General features: G+C 49.6%; 1 protein-coding gene across 1 annotated transcript; it reads right to left on the bottom strand.

The window, feature by feature from the left end:
* Positions 1 to 3155: 3155 nt before the first annotated feature.
* ADRA2B (adrenoceptor alpha 2B) lies at positions 3156 to 13625 on the bottom strand. Its single transcript, XM_006276216.4, has 2 exons — positions 13536 to 13625; positions 3156 to 10724 (listed from the first exon to the last, which is right to left on the bottom strand). Exon 2 carries the CDS (start codon positions 7160 to 7162, stop codon positions 5843 to 5845), a length of 1320 nt encoding a protein of 439 aa, XP_006276278.1. The 5' UTR covers positions 7163 to 10724; positions 13536 to 13625; the 3' UTR covers positions 3156 to 5842.
* Positions 13626 to 21017: the final 7392 nt, after the last annotated feature.

Below are 21017 nucleotides of genomic sequence, written 5' to 3'. Positions count from 1 at the left end.
AAGCAGAGACGAGGGGATCCAACTCCCAGTCACTCCCATGAAGCCCCTCACAGCATCAGCAAAGCAGGCCTCACCCCAGTGGGGAGCAAGAGACTGGACAGCAACTGCTCTTGCCCGTTGGAGCCTGCGAGGACCTTGTGATCCAGCTGGAAGGTGCGCTGCCTGCTCTCCAAAGACTAGCAGACCTTGCAAAATGTGTGGGAAGCTGTCGGAGGCTGGGAGCAACAATTCCCAGCACGGTCCCGGCTTTAGGGGAGCTGTGCCAGCTCCAGGAATTAACCCCTCTGTGGCAATAGCCGTGCAGCGGGACATAATCCTTGGAGTGTGGGGGGCAGCTCTGTCCAGGGGCAGAGCTGCCAGCAGGGGACAGAGGCCTTGTTCCAAGCCCCTGATCTCCACCCCAGTTCTTCTCTTGACCTCTGTCCTGCCTGGGCCCTGTGGCACCTGTGGGGCTGGGACAGGGCATTCTGTGACTATGCATCATGCCTGGAGCTAATTGGAAAATCAAAACTATCCCAAACATTGCCAGACAGTTTCCGATGGCCCAGAGGGCTGATTCGCAAAGGAAGCAGTTGAGTTCAAACCAGATTTGGGGGGTTTGTTTCCTCTCCAAACGTTCCCCCTTTTACCATTTTTAAACCAGAGAGAGGAGAGGGAAAAAACAACCCTCAACAGTGTTCATTTAGCCCCCGTACTGGAAACGGATGCCAAAGCGGCCTATCCAAAAGGTCTGGAACACTTCGGTCTAATCCTTGTGCCGCAATGCACAGGCATGTGATGGTCTCTGGCAGCTTTAGGTGTTTGGGAGACAGCAGGCCATCCTGGGGTGATGTCACGACACCCCCACCCTCACAAGCCTGGACAGCGTGTCCCAAGCAGGACACGTGCTTCCCCAGCACAGAGGCCGGGGTTCCCCTCTTCTTTGCATCAAGTTTGCATCTGCTGATTGCAGCGGAGTGATTCCCAGTTTGCATCAGTTTCCAAAAGAGGCAAACAAGGTTAAAAAAAATGTCCCAATAGACCCAGGAACTGCTGAAACAGCGTTAGCTTCATCAGCAAAAATAGGTCGTCCCCTCTCTAAGCAGGGGAGACAATTGTCCCCTCTTTACATATGGGAGACAGTGGGCGCATCTACATAAGATGCTTACTGCGCATTAGCCTAATCATGCTGCACAGTAGCATGGTAGTTAAAACCTGTGCTAATAGTCTCCTGTACAGTGTAATTAGGCTAATGTGCAGTAAGCATCACCAAATAACCATGCACCAGTGCTACTGAGCAGTAACTCTAGTTACTCCATATTTAGCTAGTACTTTATTAAGCAAGTACTAAACTAAATGTGCAGTATCTAAGGTGCACCAATGAATATGTAGACATGCCCAGTGTCAGCTAGTGGATGGGGTCTTAGAGAGGGAAGCAAGACAGTGGGGTTCAGTACCAGGAACTTATGCTACAGCTCTCTGGGCTGGTGTCTCCCCTCCCAGCCTTTGCCTGATAAGACAGAAGTCCCCTTGGGGCAGGGGCTGCTTTAGATGCTGTGTACCCATATCACAGACCGCTCTCGCTGCCTGCAACCTATATCCATTACCCTACAATAAACCACAAGTCAGTCACCCAGGACAAATCCTACAGTATGCACAGGGTCTAGGCAGGCTGCCCTGCTCCCTGAATCTTACAGGGGATTTTTTTTTTTCTGCCTGTCATTCCAGAAATAACTGATCTCGACCTTTGCAACATTTTGTTCCATTTCTCGCCGCAAACATTTTTCTCCCCCGGTCCTGCCGCTCACTTCCCATGTTGCCTCGCTGAGCCAGCTCGCAGGCAGTCAAAATGTGTTCACGTAACTTTAAACAAACAAACTGGTCCCAGGGAGGGGAAAAAAAGAAAAATCTGAGTGTGGTTGTGGGAGGAAAGAGCAGGGTTTGTGGCCAATGGCTGACCTGAGAACTAGGGTGGTGGGAATGCAGGAGCTTTTACGGACTGCTTGGATCTGGGGATGAGGAGTGCCAAGCTGAGAGAGCTGCCCAGGCAGGATACCTTTGGTAGGATCAGCTGTTGGCCAGCTGCCTTGTCCCTTTATTTAGAGAGAGGAACCAGTGGTAAAGGGCAATGTGGGACCTTGCCATGGGGTATGGGAGCTACAGGCTTCCAGGAAGGGCCTGATCTCCTTTCCACTAGCTTTACAACACTGATTTTTGACTGAGGGGCTCTAGATTTGCTCTGATGTCAGCGTGCCATGAGCTGGGCCACTGCCTGTGTTAGGGGGACCTGTGTGGTTGTAAGGAAAAGATTCAGGCTTAACAATGCAGGAAAGTGTGATCAGTGCCATTGTGTGAGACCTCAAGAAAGAGCTCAGCCTGTTACGTGCTCACAGGAGAGATGGATAGGCTCCCAGGGGTGCAGTTGGCTGAAGGATTGTTCCTTTCTCTGTTCCAGCTCCCAAAGTGGAGAGAGTGAGTCAGTAGCTCTTCACGGAGACCCCGCAATGCACAGCTGGTCAGAAAGGGTAAGTCAAGTGGTCTATGAGGAGTCCCGCTGCAGCTGGGTAGGAACATGAGGTCACTGCCTCCTTCTCCTGCCTCAGTGGGACCCATTTCCCCTCATTCCCCAAGCCAGAAGGAAGCATGCGAGCTCCCTAGACCAGTCAAAGAGTCAAGGAGAGCTCAAGTCCTTCCCTGATGTAACTGTAACTCTGTAGATACCCCCACAGAGGAGTCAGCTTTGCACTGGGGTGCACTGTGACACCCCAAGCCACCTCTGCTGTGTCCCCCAGGGCTGACAAACCCTCCTGCTCAGAGAGCCCAACAGAGTTCAGCCTCAAGGGACTGTGATCGGGGTGAAATCCTAGCCCCACTGAAGGCAGTGACTTTCACAGGGTCAGACTAATACTTCATGGGCATTACATTTCTCAAGGATCTGCTCTGGCTCCTATAGAAAGGGGGGTAGGTACAAGGAGCGTGGAACTGAGAGTGGGACGGGTCCCCCAGAACTCCTTGTGCTTCCAGTTCAAGCGTGGCTCGTTGGGCTCAGTGAAGATAACACCATTTCCCCGTGCCTCAGTTTCCCCCACTGCAAACCAAGCACTTCGCGCCCCCATTTTGAGATGCTGGGTAAGCAGTGCACATCGGTACAGCCCTCAAAGAGTGCACACATGGGCTTATTACAAAATATCTTTTATTGTCAAAATAGCTCAGACTCTTCATAAACATCACTCCATACACCGGACATGGGGAAAAACACAGTTCCTTCCGTTAGGAAATGGGGCCATGAGGCAGCAAGACTCACGCATGGTCCAAAGAGGCACCCAACCCCTGGCCCCATTGTATGCCATTCCCTTGCTCCATGGGAATGGATGATCAGAGACACCAGGCCAGTTGGATGCATACGCCCGCTTATACAACAGGTTTAGGGACAGCCAGCCCACCCCACAGTCCCCTTTGACGTTTTTAGGGTCAGCAAGCAATCAGTTTTCCTCCGCTCCCCCAGGTCTATTTTCCCACCAGCATGGGGGCAAAACCTATTCACAGGACACTTCATTTCTCTGTTGCGTGCCAAAAGGATTGACTGAATTTCAATGCGGAGGCCACGGACGGTATCAAAGTGCTTAAAAATTCACCATCTAATTGCGATTTCAATAGCCAGCTGAAGCTGGTGTAGTCCACAGGACCAGGATGGAGAATCAGGATGCCTAGTTTCTTTTCCCTGCTTCCTGACCCCTAGTATATCCCTGCTCTATTCTGAGAATCAGTTTGACCACCTGCAAAGTGAGGATCATGGCACATGGCATTGTAAAGGGCTTACAGTGAGATAGGATTACTTAAATAAAATAAAAAAACAACAAAAAACCCCCAATGTTGCATGCCAAGGGCAACTCTTCTAGGTTCTGGATCCCATCAGAGCAGGTATGTTTGGGTGAGACACAGCTCACACCCACGCCACGGGTATTGATCTCCTCTTATTAAACATAGCTCTACGGGGGATGATTACACAAAAGACCCCACAATAACCAAGAAGTGTAAAAACAGCAGTCTCCCTCCTCCTCCCAGCTCCAATGCTGATGTGCAAAATTAAACTATAATGTCATTTTTTACAGTGATTCAAACACAGAAACACAATATCAAAGCAACTCACACTTCCCTGATTAACTATCTGCTTTTTTTCCGCCACCTGCATTCATACTAAAGGTGTTTTGATTTAATGCCTGCTTTCCGCCTCGTGAACAGAACCTAATTTGGAGGGAGCATTTGGTTCAGCCTGAGGGAAGCATATGAACAGCGGCAAGACAAACCACTAGAGGAGATGCTGACCCCAGAGGTGAAGTGTCAGAGGCTGTGGAGCAAAATCATGACCAAGTCCTGGAGCGCCCATAAGGCCATGAAATACAAGGGAGGTGGGGGCAGGGAGCAGGACTGACCCTACTGACTTCCAGTTTCACAGAAAAATCTGAGCACAAATTTTGTGCTGGGTTCTGCAGAGAGGTGAGGAGGACTGGGGTACATGCAGAAGAGGGAAGGAGCATAGCGTGTGTAGAAAATAAAGAAAATGATAGAGAAGGAAGGAAGGAAGGAAGAGTCTTCCCTTTATAAGAAAAAAAGGAATCAAAGAGAGGAAAATTCTCTCCTCTCGGTCCCATCCAGTGTGACAGCCCCTACTGTGTGCACCCCACTGAGCCCACCCCAGACTTCATTACTGCTAACCCCAGAGTGGGTCTATTGAGGGCAATAGTGGGGGCGCTAATGTAGACACCACTCCTATAGCCACTGACCTTTGTAAGCCCACACTCAACAGACTGCCATGTGGGAGGCAGCTGTGGGAGAGTTGTCCACACAAGGGCTCCTGCCAGTGGGATTTGGCACTGGTTCTTTATCTGGGGATCAAGGTATGGTGACAGAGGCTCACGCTTACTCAGCTGTTAAGCAGGAAAGCAATAGTTGGGGCAGACCCCTGCAAGCTGGATCCCAGCTGGATGAAAGGGGAAGTCTTGGATATCTCAGCTAGACCAGGGAGGGGGATTTCGCTGACTCTCGGTAAGGTAGAAGGGACAGATCTCAAACTTGAGGTGGGTCTCAGATACATGGGACAGGGGGCGTGTGGGTCCCAGCCTGGAACAGGTTCAGAACTCCTCCCTTCCCCACCCTGCCAGGCCAGCTGTGATTTGGTTGCCTGACCCTGCTGAAACAGAGCCCTGCAGATTCAAGCCCTCGCTGCAGTGGCTCTTCATTGGCACTTGAGGGCTGTGCAAATGCATCAGGGATCATGGGTTCTGCTGGCACAAAAGGGCACAGGGCAGCTGTTCCTGGTACTGAGTTGGCCATTGCCTGCCTAAGCAAGGAGGAGGGAGCAGGAAAGAGGAGGGAGGCTTGACAGACTTTTTCCCCCCTGACATCCACACACATACTGTCATCCAACTTCTCATCCACAAGACAAAGGGGAAAGATCTGCATCCCAGCACTGGCTGAGACTCCAAGTTTTGTTACCCAAAAGGCTGTTCATTCACTCCCACCTGCAGACTTTGTGAGCAGGGACTACTTTGTCCCACCCTGTGCATCATTCACATGTTCAGGGTTCCCCTACTCAGTATAAAACATGTTGGCAAAACAGCCCTAGCTTCTGGTTTTTCAACCCTTTGCAGGAAACAACAGAGAGACAGCTCAAAAAAAACAAAGGCTGATCCAAAAAACAAGTCTTTAAAATGCACTCTTGAGTCCCCTGCCCAAACACATCAGCCAATGAATAAATAGAAGGATTTTTAACACAGTCGGTGGAAGGGATGCAGTTCCTCCTTCCTCTCTCTAGCCACCCCTCTCCCCACTACCTACAGTCTCCCACCTCCCCACTTTTGTCTCACCAGGCAGTCTGAGTCCACTGCCTGCAGAGGATCTTCCTGAAAGCCTTGCGAAAGTCCTGGTTGAAGATGGTATAGATCACAGGGTTTAGGGAGCTGTTGCAGTAGCCAATCCAGAAAAAGAACTGGAACACGCTGTTGGGGACTTTGCAGAGTTCTGGGCAGATGGCCCCCAGGCTGTAGAGGAAGAAGAAGGGGAACCAGCAGAGGACAAAAACCCCAATCACCACTGCCAGGACAAAAGTGAACCTCTTCTCCCGGTTGAGGTGGGTCTTCCTCTTCCCAGGGTTGGCACTCAGGGTCTTCACCCTCCTCACCAGCAGCACCTCCCCCTTGGCAGTGGCCAGGGTGTCCATGCCCTTTGGAGAGCTTTGCGGGTGCCCATTGCGCTGCTTGTGGCTGCAATGAGGGGACTGCTCCAGCGGGCTGGAGCCAGAAGACTCCTTCTTCTCCGGTTGGGACTGGCTAGGACCTGGGCTGATAATGGCTGGCAGTGGTGACTGCTGCTGCTCCTCTTGCAATCTCAGAAGAGATGTCCTGTCTGCAGGAGGAGGAGGGGTCCCCACCTGATCACCCTCCTTGATGGCCACCTGATGTCCATTGAGCTCCTCTGTGTCCAGCTGCTTGGAGAGTTTCTCCTGGATTGAAGTCTCCAAGGTGGGGCCAGTCATTTTCTTAGATGACTCCTTCTTCTTGCTTGTGGGCTTCTTGTTCCTGCGCTTGGCAATCAGGTAGATCCGCAGATACACCAAGATCATGATAATGCAGGGAGCAAAAAAGGAGCCAATGCTGGAGGAAAGGATGTACCATGCCTCCTCATTGAGCTTGCACTGCGGTCTGCCAGGCGGACTGTCCTTCTTGTTCCCCTTGTAGATCAGGGGCGGCAGGGAGATGAAGGCCGCGATCATCCACACAATGAGGATGATGCACTTGATCCTCTTGGGGGTCCTCTTAGAGTTGTACTCGATGGCCTGGCTGACAGACCAGTAGCGGTCCAGACTGATGGCACAGAGGTGCACGATGGAGGAGGTGCAGAAAAGGACATCCAAGGCCAGGTAAATCTCACACCAGGTTTTCTTGAAGTACCAGTAGCCCATCAGCTCATTGGCCAGGGAGAAAGGGATGATGAGGGTAGCCACCAGAATGTCTGCAGCTGCCAGGGACACCAGGAAGAGATTCTGTGGGGCTCGGAGGGACCGGCTGGTGAGCACAGCAATGATCACCAGGATGTTGCCAAAGATGGTAAAGAGGATGAGGAAGGTGATGATGGCTGCAATGGCTGCAGTGGCTTGGACAGAGTACCCTTCAGGGCTGTCCATGGCTTTCTCCTGCCGGGTGGAAGGGAAAGAAGATGAGGTGGTCTTCTGCAGAAGAAGGGAGTAAATCTCAGAGAAGCGCAGACCGGGAGCCAAGCGTCCGTGCTCTCACGGCTTCGTTGTAGCCTCAGGTCCAAGAGATTAGAAGCCTCCATGGATGCCCAATCCAGGGCAGGAGTGATAGGTCAGAAAGGAATCCACCAGGGAGCTCCAGGGAGTCTGCAGCTCTGCCCGTGCCCTGCTCCCCATGCTGTGTGTTGCAGGAGCAAGATAGGGGCTGTCTCTCCGCTCTCAGTTGGTTCTCAGCACAGCTTCCTTCCCTCCACGGCTGCAGCCTGCAGCATTGGCTGTTGCTTTCTCTCTGTCTCTCTTTCGCTCTCTATGCTCCCCAGGTGCTTCTGTTCAGAGGCAACGGCTCACAACAGCCCAAGAAGTTTCCTAAGTCTCTCTCTTCCCCCTCCCACCCACCCCTCTGCTTCCTCTCAGGGAAAGTTGAGTCTTCTCCAGCTCGAAGCTGCGTTGCTCCCTCCTTGCCTTGCTGTGGGGAAGACTCAGCCTCTTCTGCTTTATAAATAAGCTGCAGGGAGGGTGGGGGTTGCATTTGCTTTTCCCCATCCTTGATGTGTGATGTCAGGCAGCCCAATGCTCTGTCCCATCCCCTCAGCAGGCACCAGAAGAGGGGAGAGAAGGGAGGAGACAATGGATGGGGGAGGGAGACGACAAACACCGCAGCAGCTTTTCAGTGCCTTCCACCCATCCCACTTCAGTGCCAGCCCCTGGCCCTGCTGAGGTGGTAGGCACAGCCCTTCTCCCACAGCCCAGAGGGTGGCTGGGCAGGGGGCTCACTGTGCAGCTCTTCTCCTAGCCCTGCTATTACTTTAGCTTAGTGAATCAGCATAGCCTGAGAGCTGCCTCCTGCACCAGAGGGGAAGGGGGTGATGGGGTGTGGGGGACGGCGGGGGTGTCTTTTTGCAAAGTTTGCGCCTAATCCCTTAAACTGCTACAGAGCGACAGGGCATTAAAGCGGCAACTCCTGATTGGAAGCCAGGCTTCCTCTCCTGTTCTTTCTGCCTTTCCCCTCCCTGCGCTCACTGCCAGACAGCTTCTGCCTCTTTAAACTTAATCTCCTTGAAAATTAATGTGCCAGCAGGACTGGGAGGAAATAGGTTGTAATTAAACAAAGTTATTAGCAATTTGCTGCGTGGCACGGCTGGCAGGGCACAGGAGCATGGCTCAGGAGGCCTGGCTTTTACTCCCAGCTCTGCCACTGATTACTGTTGTGACCTTGGGCAAATTTCTTCCTATCCTACCTGGGTCTGGCAAGCTTACACACTCCTTGGAGCACGGTCTACCACTCTGTCAAGACCTCCTATGATATAAACCATTGCCATTAGGGACCCTGCTAGAGCCAAGCCAGCTTCCATGGATTCAGCGAAAATGATGCCCCTGGTCCTACAGGGTGCCAATGAAAAATGCTTTGTTATCGAGCTGTCTGGAAGAAGGACTGGGCACAATGTGTGATACATGGGATGCTCTGGTATACTGTTAGCAGGTAGGGATCTTGCTTTGGTTTGCAAGGAAAAAAAACCCCATTTTGGCTCTCTAAATATTTTCTGCTGTTTTTATACAGGCTGCCTGTCTGTAGCTAAGGTTGCCATCCCAGTCTGTTGTATAGCAGATTCAAACCATGCCACACTGTAGCTCAAGAACAAAGAACAGGAAAACCTCTCTCTTACAATTAAGGACAAGGTTCTAACCCTCATTGTCGCCCAGTGGCACAAAGAAACCAGCTGCCATTCTCCAGATAGCTAATGCAGCCATCTTAAATGTAACCTGATTCCCAAACTCTACAACCTAGGGACTGGTGAGGGGCCCACTCTCCTCCACTAAGCTATAGCAGGCATAAATAGAGCAGTCTTGAGGTTTCTCAAAATTATTGATGGTGCCAAGGCTTATGTAGAACCATCTCCCTTTTGCCTCCCACCTTGCAGTTTCCCCCAACATCTTACAGAAAACCAAAGGATCTTCTGGCAGCATCTTGAAAATGGCTCCTCCTAAAAACCAATGGCTGAACGCCTAATGCTTCTTTTGGGCCCTTCCTGATACTGCCCGGTCTGAAACAGAGGTGGCTTTTGGAGATGTGCTCTGGTGAGAGGCAGCTCTCAAGGACAGGAATAGAACAGAATTAAGGGAACTGATTTATCTGAGTGCCCGACAGGTTTGTCTTTTGGCAATACTGACAGAGAGCAAAAACCCAGCAACAAGATATATTTTTAACACGAAAGAAAGTCCATAATCTGGTGAAGTGTTCTGATCAAACACACCCCACCACCTGCACAGTCAAGAGCCTCATAAACTTTGATGTGTATATATTTGCAGGGTCCACAGAAATCAGGAAGTCCTACTACCCACACTGCACATATAAGGAGCTGAGATGTAGAGTAGCTAAGTGATTTGCCCCATGTCACACAGGATGTTAGTAATAGTAACAGAGCAGGGACGGAATCAGAGGCTCCCGCAGCCCATACCAGTGTCCTACCTGCTGGATCCTCTGCCCTGTCCTGCAGGATACAGAGTTAAGGACACTTCCATGTTACACTGCCCACATAATAAACATAATACATGGGCCAAATCCCAGGCTGATGTCTCTGGGGGCAGTAACATTGTTTATCATCATTATCCAAGGGTATATTTCAAAGTGACCCCCATGTTAACATAACATCACCATGAGCTATTAGCATGAGAGACTATTATGTTCCTGCAAAGGTGCGGACAATTAGGCACCCATTTATTTCTCAGGCAAGATGAGATTCAACAGTGGAACCAGCGCACAGCCTGGGCATCTCACGCACACTCCAAAAGTCCTGGACCAAGATGAGTTTCATTCACAGTAGGGAGGATTCAGGGATTGTTGCAGCAGAAATAGAACAGAGCCACTTTTTTTTGCTTTTTTTTTGCCAAAAGGGCTTTTCCATGCTTTGTTCCCATGTTTCTTGACACGGATGCTCAGGGATCACACAGCCTGACCTCCCATGTAAACGATGGGGAGGTCGTGCTTCTCTCCCACTGCTCCACAACTGTGTCCCTGCTGTCACACAGCACTGGGCAGCTGTGTAGTCTGGCCAGCTTCCCAAGATCAGGCTGTAGCCTGGTGAGCTTCTATATTTTCCTTCCACTTTATATAGCCCTGGAACCTCCCAGCTTGCTCTGAACAGTCTGCTGCTGTCCTCACAGAGAAAAGCCCAGCACCTCTGGATTCAGAAAGGGACCAGAGGATGCTTTGCTAGGCAGAGCTCTGGGAATGACTGGAGCAAGAGTGCCCTCTGCTGACCCACAGAGGCTGGCTCTGTGCTCTCTGGGACTGGAGGAATTGCAATGACTTAGGTGAGGCAGGAGAGAAGGAGGAAAGGGAGGTGGGATGGGGAATACTCACCTCAAACCAGAGGGACACCAGGGGTGGAAGCCCAGAGCAGAGTCTTGTCTCTTGGAAACTGAGCTGTGGATTTACCTGCTCACCCACCACCTCCTTTGCTAGCCCTGCTGCAACATCCAAGGGAGATGGAATCTGGGGAATACAAGGGACAAGGGATCTCAGTGAACCACAACCTTCATCCAGGGCCAGCTGCCCCAGGGTTGTGCCCTGAGCAGCTCCTTCCACTTCATGCACTGCTCCAGCCACCAGCCTGACCCCATTACCCAGCTACTTCACAACCAGGACAGGAGGTCTCAAGCCCCAGACACCCAATCAAAGTGGCCTCAGCCTACAGCCTGCCCCTTCTCCGTCACCATCTTGGCCACGTCCTATGTGTTTTGGGGTCTTCTTTCATCCAGCTCAGCCACTCTAGCACTCTAGATAGACCCCTGAGGGAACCCATTATGGTCGCTGCCTCCTACTGCCAGTTGAGGGAAACTCGCCCTGGGTTTCTGCTGGCTTTGTAAGTGGGTGGCAAGGAGCCTGGCTCGTTCACTGGGTGCGGGGGAGCTCTCTGTGATACCCACCCTGCTGTCTTCAGGACATGCCCTCCCCAGTCTCCAAGCCCACTTCAGCCTCAGCACTTCCCAGTCTGTTAGGCAGCTCCCATGCTCCGATGACAGGATGAAGAAGAGCCAGTCTCCCTCGAACCAAAAAAGCTCCTGCCCCATCTCCTTCCCTTGGCCTGTTACTTAGTATCTCAAGGTCTCATCTCTAAACAGCTCCTTCCTACCTTTGTCTTTCCTTATTTGCTTTGCTCTTTGGGGGCAGGTACTCTCTCTTACTGCACATACGTACTGCACCCTGCACAAAGGGCCCATAATCTTTGTGATGGGCTTTTGGTGCTTGTGCTAGAGATGAAATATGCCTGGTATATGCTCCACGCTCTTTTCAAGGGATGAAGTCTGCACCACATATATTCCTGATCTCCTTCATGTGGCAGGGCAGGGAGGAGGGAAATTGCTTTTGTCAGGAGTGTACTTCCACTACAAGCCCTGTTCTCATCCCTGTAGGAGGTTGGGCAGGACTCCTTTGCTGGGGATCCAGGATTCTCTCTTGCAGTGTCTTCCCCATCTTGCACTTCGTGCTTCCATGAGACTTAAAAAGCCCCTCCAAGCTTTCTGTTTAACATTTTCCTCACTCAACTCATTCCCACTTGACAGCCTTGAAGAAGGCAATTATCCTTGGCTGCTTGGAGTGGAGGTAATGGCTGCTCTTCCTCCCCCTCCACATAAGCTTCACAAACAGAAGGGGAAAAATCCAGCAGGAGACAGAAACAAACTGCTTTCCTAGGAGCTAAACACCCAGGTAGGTGAGAGGATCCACTGTTGGGGGAACCCAGGGCAGGCCCATTCTCCCCTTCCAGCCAAGGGAAATCACTGATGCTACAGGATAGAGCTGAGGTTTGGGGTTTGGGCTGTCAATGGAAAAGCATCTCATCTCTTTCATCTGGGATTTGATGGTGTAGGAACCCAGCTGATTGTCTTTGCTGTGCTCTTGATTTAACTTCCAGCTCTTCTTTTAACTTCTAGTAAAATACTCCACAGACATTATCAAAAGGGGCTCAGGCACTAGGATTCCAAATCCCTTGGACCGTCAATGAGATTTACACTCTTTGATCACTTACGTGCTTTTGAAAATTTTAACCTAGGCCTTACTTAACCAAGTCCTCAGCCTCAGACCTTCAAAACAACCCGCATCTGCCTTCCTCTCTGCTCCTTGCTGTTATCTTTTAAATAACCTTAGATAACCTTGCTGTTATCTTTTAAATTGATGTCACTTCCATCCGGATGTCCTCACAGTTGACACATTGGAGGAGCGAGCTTGGTTCATGTTACCTGAAATATGACTCTAAACCAGCACTGAATACACACATGAAAGGTAGGCCCTCCCCTAAAGATCATGGAATCTAAATGGACCAGACAAATGAGAAGGGAAGCTGTGGCATACAGCAGAAAAAGTCTCTTGATTAAGGTGGCTTAGCAGTTCAGGAGCAGAGCTGGGAAGAGAACCCAGGTCTCTGGCTCCTGGGTCAAATGCCCCAGCTACTAGATGCTGCTGTCTCTTGCTGCTTTGTTTTCTTTTCTGCCACATGCCAAGTTCTTTATAGGAGCCTTTCATTTGAAAAATGGACTCAGTCCTCCATTTGTGGTTCAACAGTGCTGAAGGCCAAAGCCCTCTCTGCAAGGACAGAGAGTAGTAAGTGTGGAAGCTACGTGCTCCTCCACAGAAGTGGGTTAAGGCTGGCCCTGGTGGCAAATTTTCCCACACAAGCATCAGGCCCTTTTCTATCACACCCCCTTTCTTACACAGCATTTGAATAAAGCCCTGCAACCTTGTCCAAATTTGAGGCTGAGAACAGAAGAGCTGTGTAATGAAAGCGTATGTAACCACAATCCTTGCAGTTGCAGCCTCGCAAAATGCTACTGGTCTGTGCTGAATCGCGTTGACAGGCAAACACAAGAAAAATTAAGATTCCTTATCGTGGTTAATGTTTGACTGGCAGACCAGCAGACATACTCCCTCACCTCGACAGACAGGGTTTTGTCTGGATAGCTTCTTTAAGACTGCAACATGGTCAGCTAGGCAAAATAGAAATATTAAAGTGCATATACTGTGGGTGCTCAGGGGTGTTTGAGCAGTTAGTTAAGGGAAACCTCTGATTTCCCAACCCTAGTTCCAGCTCCCCAGTTGTGAAAAACTCTGTATGCTGATAACAATACCAGAAGCTACTGGATAACAAATGCTGCTTGCATGGAGTAGGATACAGTACTATTTGGCAGCTGAGCGCAGACAGCCTGAACCAGAAATACCCCTACCGCCACAAGCAAGACCATTTAGCACTGTTATTTCTCTGCTTCTCAAGTCACTAAACAATCTTCTTAGCATCTCTGATGATCGTACCTACAGGCAGAGATGCCATCGCTGCTGGCACCCGCTCCTCGGTTCTGGGCTATCAATTCCTTCCTGTTACCTGCAAGACAGAAAAAAGGAGTTGAGAATAAATCCAGCTGCTCCCAGGATCTCATTCTGGGCACCTTGCTTGCACCCAGTAACCGGCAAAGTGCTTCATTTCCTATTCCTGCCCCTCCTCCTCTGCTTGCTCTCCCCAGGGAATAAGGTCTGTTTGCAGGACAGGCAGTCCCATTCACTTTACCCTACCTAGCATGGGTCCCCATGGCAGTGCAAATCCTGAGCCAGGAGCTTCCATGCAGACCATACTAAGCCTCTGGAGACCTGGGGTACCTACTCGAAAGGCTCACTTGTCCTCCTGTGTCCTATTCGTAGCAGAGCTAGCTGGATAACGTGCCTTGTGGCATTACCACGAGAGCCCCCTGCCTTGGGAAAGCCTCCGCTGCCTCTTGAAGCTAATGGAGTCCTCCAGCACAGCTCTGCACAGCCATGACTCTCCTACAACAAGAGACAAGCACTTTAAATGGCCCCCGCAGGGCCCAGGCATGCTCACCAGAAGCTGTTGGGACTCATGTCATCCACTTGATAGCTCTGTGCTCCTCCCCAGAGGCATCAAGGGCATGTCTACACGTGCATTAGCCTATTTTAATGCGCATTAAACTGCCACAGAAAACCATACTTTTTCACTAACGCACATTAAAATAGGCAAATGCACATTTTTCTAGTACTGAGGTACTAGATTTAATGTGCATTACCTAAGTCGCATTAATTGCACATGTAGATACACCCCTACAAACCTGGGTTCAGTTTCATCTGGCCCCCCCCGTGGGAGACAGGAAGGCCCTCAGGGCACCATAACACCAGCCCAAAGTGAAGTCCAAGAGACCTGGGCCTCACCCCCCCCACACCCAGACCAACTCTCAGTCCCCTGGACAAGCGCCTCCCCTCCCACCCGCTTTTAACGAGGCCTCTAATCAAAAGGGCAGTGAGCACAGGTGAGAGGGAGGCTGTGCAGACCACTTCAGCTGCCTCTTCTCTGCCCACCGTGGCACTGCCTCTCCGTGCCAACTGCAGGGCCACTCCTGCCTACACGTGGGACACATGGGAGCCACAAAGGGTGTATTTGAGACCCACCTCCTGCCAGCCCACCAAGCCTGGAGGCTCAGGGGACAAGGGAGGCCATATCAGAGGCCACTGCACGCGAGTGAAAAGCAGACACTGGGCCCCTGACCTCGGTGGGGTGAACATGGCCTATTCCTTATTGCACTGAGGGAAAACAATTCTCAGCTCCCCCGCCATCCCCCTGGCATCTGGGCTTTTCCTTTCACCTCCCCACAGGGATTTTAACGGCCAGGTTTGAAAGGAAAAACCCTGCCGAGAGGCAGCAGGCAGATGGCTGCCACTGCTTCCCTGCCACTTCATTAACTAGCCTTTCCCTTCTTTCCTGAGCCCAGCAAAGAGAAAACAGCTCATTCATGTCCAAGCTTGGTGAGGATTACTTAACTTCAAAGACAACAGGAAAGAAAAAAAACCCCCACAAAAGATCAGAGAATTGAAGATGGACGGAAGCTTCTAGAAAAGACTTTGGTCCCAGAGATGGCGTTGTGAAACTACCCCGCAGAGGGCTTTGAACAATGGCAGACGCATTGTCAACCCTGCCGTTCATAGCCTGCCCGCAAAAAGAGCCGGACAGTCCCTCGCTAAAAATATGAAGTCAAAGAGCGACTAACAGGTGCTTCATAACTTGCCAGAAAGAATTGGTTCAGAACAGGGAGATGATAATAGAAAAGATGTTTGTGCGCAGCACAAAAACGACTCGAAGCCGCGTGCTTGGTGCTTACCATAAGCAGAGGACAAACAGCTGCTTTGCAAGCACCGAAAAACCTACACGGCCCTGCGACTCCGAAGGGTTTTTTCGAGGAACGGTCGCTGCGCTTCGAAGCGCTGCCGCGGCTCCGCGAGCAGGACTCCAGGTCAGCCAGACATAACTGCGGGCTGACTCTGAAGAGAAATTTTCAATGAATGTAAATGGCTAAATTTGTGCAATTTCAGTGCATTTGGGTGAAAACAAAAAGAGTCGCTGATTTTACTTCCATGATCTGGGACAGCTGTTTTGAAAAAGTTACGCCTAACCCTCTATGACCGCGTCCCTCTTGGGCTCCTCAAATCAAGGCCAGGACCCCCGGATGGGCCACACCAGAGGTGTCCTGAATTGGCTCATCTCCATGAGGGGACGAGCCTGCTACAGCCAATGTTCACAACAAGCAGCCCCATAAATGCAATACTGTATTCGCAGAGGCCTGTATGAGGCCCACCTACCCTCGGGAAGCCTCCGGCCAGGCTCTGGACAAAGCCAAGCTCTCCCTCCAGGAGCCTGCACAAGAAAACCCCTCGCTCTCCATGTAAACCGCCCCTTCCAAGCCTGCCAGCTCGTGCAGGGAGCCCAGGCAGGGCTGGCCAAGCCCACCACAGTTACCTTTATTTTGCAATGTCGTATCTCAGGCCAAGTTAGCCAAATCAATTCCAAAGTCTATCGACTGAGCAGAGCTAAAGCTAGGGGCAGAAGTTACATGTAAACTGGTTTAAGTGATCAGAAACTGGTTTAAACCTGTAACAGAGCAGAAGTTCAGTGCACATAAAGCAGTTTCAAAATGGCTGAAACTGGTTTAAGATAAACCTGGTTGAATGTAGACTTAGCGAATTTAGGTCAAACTGGTTTATGAAACTTCTGGCCCAGACCCCTTCCTGGTTTAAGTTAAATCGGAGTCTCCCAGCATGCTCTGTAGCCCGGGGCGGGGTGGGGCAGGGCAGGGCTGTCTGCTCCAGAGAGCAGGGCTGGCCCCACCCCTCTGCTCCCTACCTGGGGCAGCGAGGGCTGGCTCACCTGCGCCCCCAGGCAAACCCCAGCTGGGGCCAGGGAGGAGGGTTAAACTCACCTTTCCCTGAGTAGGGTGCTGCCCTGCCCTGCTATAACTTAGTGCTGGCTGCAACTATGGACTACAAATCCCAGAGGCACCTGAAAGCAGGAAGAAGTGATGAGCAAACCTGAAGAGTCCTGGTGCTGTGATTGTGGACTGCAAATCCCAGGGACCTGGGGGGCACCAGGAGGAGTAAGTGAACACACAGCCCAGACTGCATTTATAGCTCGTCAGTTTATCACTTTTCAGAGAAAGAACTATTCTTGTTCAAGCTTTTACGAATTCAATGCTACTACCTTCCCCAGGCCAGGCAGAGCAGGGGCTGGGGCCTGGCCACACCCCTCCGTCCCAGCATGGCTTTCTCTCTTCCTTCCCCTTTGGCAGTGGCTGGCAGGTGTGCTCTAGCACATCCCAGCTTCTGGCTTAAGCCACTGCAGGCATGTGGCTGCATTTCCCGAATCAAAAGTGAATGCATGTTCATTTGCTTATTGGTTCAATCTTTGCAGTTTCAACTAACTTGCAAAGACTGGATCAATTCAGCCTCGGGCTTTTTGGTGGTCTGTACTTAGCCTAATTCTTCAAGTCTGTGTGGCACTACCACCAGCAACTATTCTCCTTCCCAGACTGTTCAGCCTGGGGCTTCAGATACTCCAAAATCCTATGTGCAGACCCCAAGTCCAGAGGCCTTGGAGTTCAGATGCCCCCCAGGTCTCACTTGCCTTTAGCCAAAAGGCCAAAGGAGCAACCTAAGGAAAAATCCCCCATCTCCATAAATATAAAGCATGTAACCAAGATCCTCCCACTGGAAAGCTATAGTAGACTCTTGTAGGTGAGGGCTGCATGCAGTGCGTTGGACAAGTCTCCACTTAACTACACAACCCTATTCAAAGTGATCTTGGCCCTCAAGAGACTGAAATCCTACATGCACGCCCCTGTAAGCCAAAAGGAACTACACTTGATCTGAGCCAAAAGACCACCAGTTACTTAAACCTCCTTCCCTGGCCAGCATAGAGTTGGCACATCCCAGCTTGCCTCCAAATAGTCATGCTAGACTGCTTGGTTAAACAGGTTGCTGACTGAAAAATCACACAACTGGTGTTTAATTTGGTAGTGCTATGCTTGACTAGCAGATAACTGGACTGTATAGTGAAGGAGTCATACACCAAAGACACGCTTCTGTGGTAGAAACAATACCTGAGTAGAAAATTAGTATTGTTTTACCATGGTGTGTTAAAGTGAGGGTGTAGCCTTAGGACAAAGATCACTTGTATTTTGTGATATTTTTCCCATTGGGAGACTAGATTTGCACCATATTGCTGCTTTGGTTTGCAGTGACTGTACTGATCCTTGCTGAGTTTCAATATTTTGGCTTTTTAATTCAGCCTTTTCAACTCTATGACAGTGTCACAAAACCATCTCTGTTCTCACTTCTATAAATCTCAAATCTTCACTTTAGCACTGCTAACATGACATTAAAAGGGCTCCTAATAGACTGGGTGAGGGGAATTTGCTCCTTTAACAGCTTGACTGATATGTAAAAATGGGGAGAAGTCACATACCAAACCATGAGCTCTCCAAGAACCTCACCAACTCTCCAATGTCCTAGGTCCTTTTTGCCCAGTACATGGCAGGTCCAGCTTTCTGGAGATGTCTATTCTCTTGTACGTTTAGGAGAATTTATCTGCTTTCTACAAAGGAAACTCTTCCTAGTTCAATTTACCTTGATAGCTTTGGTATCCACAAGAGACAGTTGGGGATCCTACGTAGGGGTCTGACTTTCCCAAGAGAATGACAAAAATAAGTGCTTGTGAATCTGTCTTGTGTAGTTGCTTGTACGTCTACTGTATGCATGGTTTATCCCCAGTTTGCTGTCACTAGGGTCAGTGATTTAGTGACTACAGATTTGGTGTTGTTTGTGCAACCTAGACTTTCTGAGACATCTGCCTGCTTTTCTTTGGCATGTTGCTTTTAATTTATATCATCCTAGTGGTATGCTGATCATGCCATCTTTTCATTTGAATCTGGCTTTGCTGGATTGCACTTTCACTTTCTCCTCTTGCATAAATAAAGGAAGTTTTTTTAGCTTAACAAACTCACTGATGCCCTGCTGAACATTTGGCATGCAATTTCCCATCCGCATGTTGTTGCCTTGCCTTTGTGTCTAGTGCTGCTCTGAACTTCACACACCATTTGCTTTTTGTACTATGTTAAAGTCATACATGAGCAAAACCACTTTATTTGTGTCACTGTTGGGTTCTTCAATAAGATGCTTTTTTGCTTTTGTTGTTTGCCCTAGGATTTTTCTGACCACGCTGGTTGCACATGGCCACATATGCAGGGCATTCTCAGTTTTCTCCACCATGTCCATAGGTCATCCATTGTGTTTCGTCTCTTCTGCTTTGCACTTATGTATTTCCTTTTCGACATACTGTATGTTTCCTCATTTTCATGCTGCCCTGGTGCTATTTGGTGAATTCTCTCCGCCTGCCCCACATGCACGCTGCTCGTTTGTCAGCTGTGCATGTCTATGACTTTTGGAAAAGTAACGTGGGCCCTTGGCATATTCTTCTTTGAGCTCTGCATCTTTTATCCCTAGTGCTAATCTATCACGAAATAGTTCACCTTTTCAGATTTGATTATTACATGAGTCAGCCATTTTGTGGAATTCAGAAACATAATGGGCTATTGTTTCTCTAGCTCCTTGATTACATTTGTTAAAAAGCTACCTTTTACATATAAAATGTTTTTGTGGGCTGAAAATACTTTCAGAGCACTCCTAGGACTCTGCTGTTGACGTATGTAACTGGAACACAAGTGCCCTTATCACAGCTCACACTGTGACTACTCAGATTTTCTCTTCCTCTGAAGCCAACTTTTTTAGCACCATTTTCCCCAAGATGATCCACAGAAGATCCAGTTGCTAAACAGTAAATACATCTCCTTTCATATCCACCTACCTGGGATCTGGTAGACTGTCACAATTTTTTTTTTTTCTCTCTTTCTTTTTTGTATTCTTCATTTGTAATTTCACGGAGCTGACTCAGTTCTGTGTGCTAGTGTAAAGAAAGATAGCCAAGACAGTGCAACACTTGGGCTTTATGCCTTCCTTTATGCCAATTGTTCTTTTTCATCAAATGCTCTCCAAAAGCAGGTCTCAAATTTTCGAGACACAATCATATTATATAAACACTCCTGCAGGTGGATATGCTATCATTGTACTTCATGCCACCTGTTAAGCACATTTTCTCCTTCCCCTAGCCCAGTAAGTCCCATTCTTTTCCACTCTTGAGCCTGTTTCTAGCCTCACAACCCCATTTCTGGTTGTGAGCCTCACTTCTGCCATTGAATTTCCAACCCCACTTCCGCATTTCTGAGAACCTGAAGGATTTTTTTTAAAGAGTAACAGAGTCAGTGTACTTCAGTCCCCGAGCACAGTTCTGTAAGTCACTTTAGTTCGACAGAAGGACATACTTCTACCCCAAATGTGGGTCACATGCCCTAGATAAGGAATCTCTTCACTAGCCTACTCCCTGCCTCACTCCTCCAGCCTGTCTCTGATCCTTCTCTTAATACCCATATCTCTTCCCATCCACTAGAGCCCACTGAGCACTGGCAAGGCACTCGGATCCAAGTTCAACCTGACAGAACTTGAGCATTTTAAACATTTGTGAATTTTGGGAAGTTTCCAATCTGTTCTGTATGAACAGAATATGGCAGTCTACAGCAAATAAATGCATTCCCATGGTAACATATGGTTCCCTTGCCAAAAGGGCCTGAGGGGACAGCTTGCTTCTGAGAGATAGCACTATGCCGACCATATGAGGTTAGCATCTATGAGACATAGCAGTCATAGAAAACCAATGGCTGACTGAGCAATAGCAAGGTAGCAGTTGCACGTGCTTCAGCGTGAAGCCTGCTTCTTATACTAATGCAAATATTCCAGCTCGTGATGGGGGCCCAGTGATTGGCAATGACAGCTATCATTGGCAAGCCCACATCCATAGCCCTGACAGCGCGTAGAGCTGTGGTTTTCAACCTGTGCTCCGCAGAGCTCTGGGGGCCCACAGGCTATATTTAAGGGGCCTGTTTAAGATGACTATGATCTAAAGTGTGACTACACAAAGGGGTCCACACTTCCATTCAAAATTTTTTAGGGGTCCCCAAATGAAAAAAGGTTGAAAACCACTGGTGTAGAGGAATGCGTGCATGCACAGCATATGTTACATATTTAGCATTTACCTAATGGAAAGGCCTAGGAAGAAACTGAAACTGATGCCAGAGTTTTTAGTGACTGTAGGGCGACATCATGTGGCCAGGTCACGTCTGTGGCATGGAAGTAAATAAAATGGGACACTTACCATGTGCAGCCTCTTTAGGAGCCCTGCAGTTGCCTGTGGTTATCCTATAATGCTGCCTTGTTTTCATACATATCCAGCAGTAGACCTCCAAGCACTTACCAAAAAAAAAAATCAGCATCATTCTCTACTCTACAGGCAGGGAAACATGGAAAGGTGCAGGGATTCCTTCTGGCCCTGCCATGGGCACCAAGAGGGTA

The sequence above is a fragment of the Alligator mississippiensis genome, chromosome 7 (assembly GCF_030867095.1).
Source record: "Alligator mississippiensis isolate rAllMis1 chromosome 7, rAllMis1, whole genome shotgun sequence".
Classification (NCBI taxonomy): Eukaryota; Metazoa; Chordata; order Crocodylia; family Alligatoridae; genus Alligator; species Alligator mississippiensis.
This window is presented reverse-complemented; position numbering and strand designations above follow the sequence as displayed.

What these genes read in the sequence shown, in the direction of transcription:
- ADRA2B (XM_006276216.4), bottom strand. Translation starts at nt 7,162, where the DNA reads ATGGACAGCCCTGAAGGGTACTCTGTCCAAGCCACTGCAGCCATTGCA.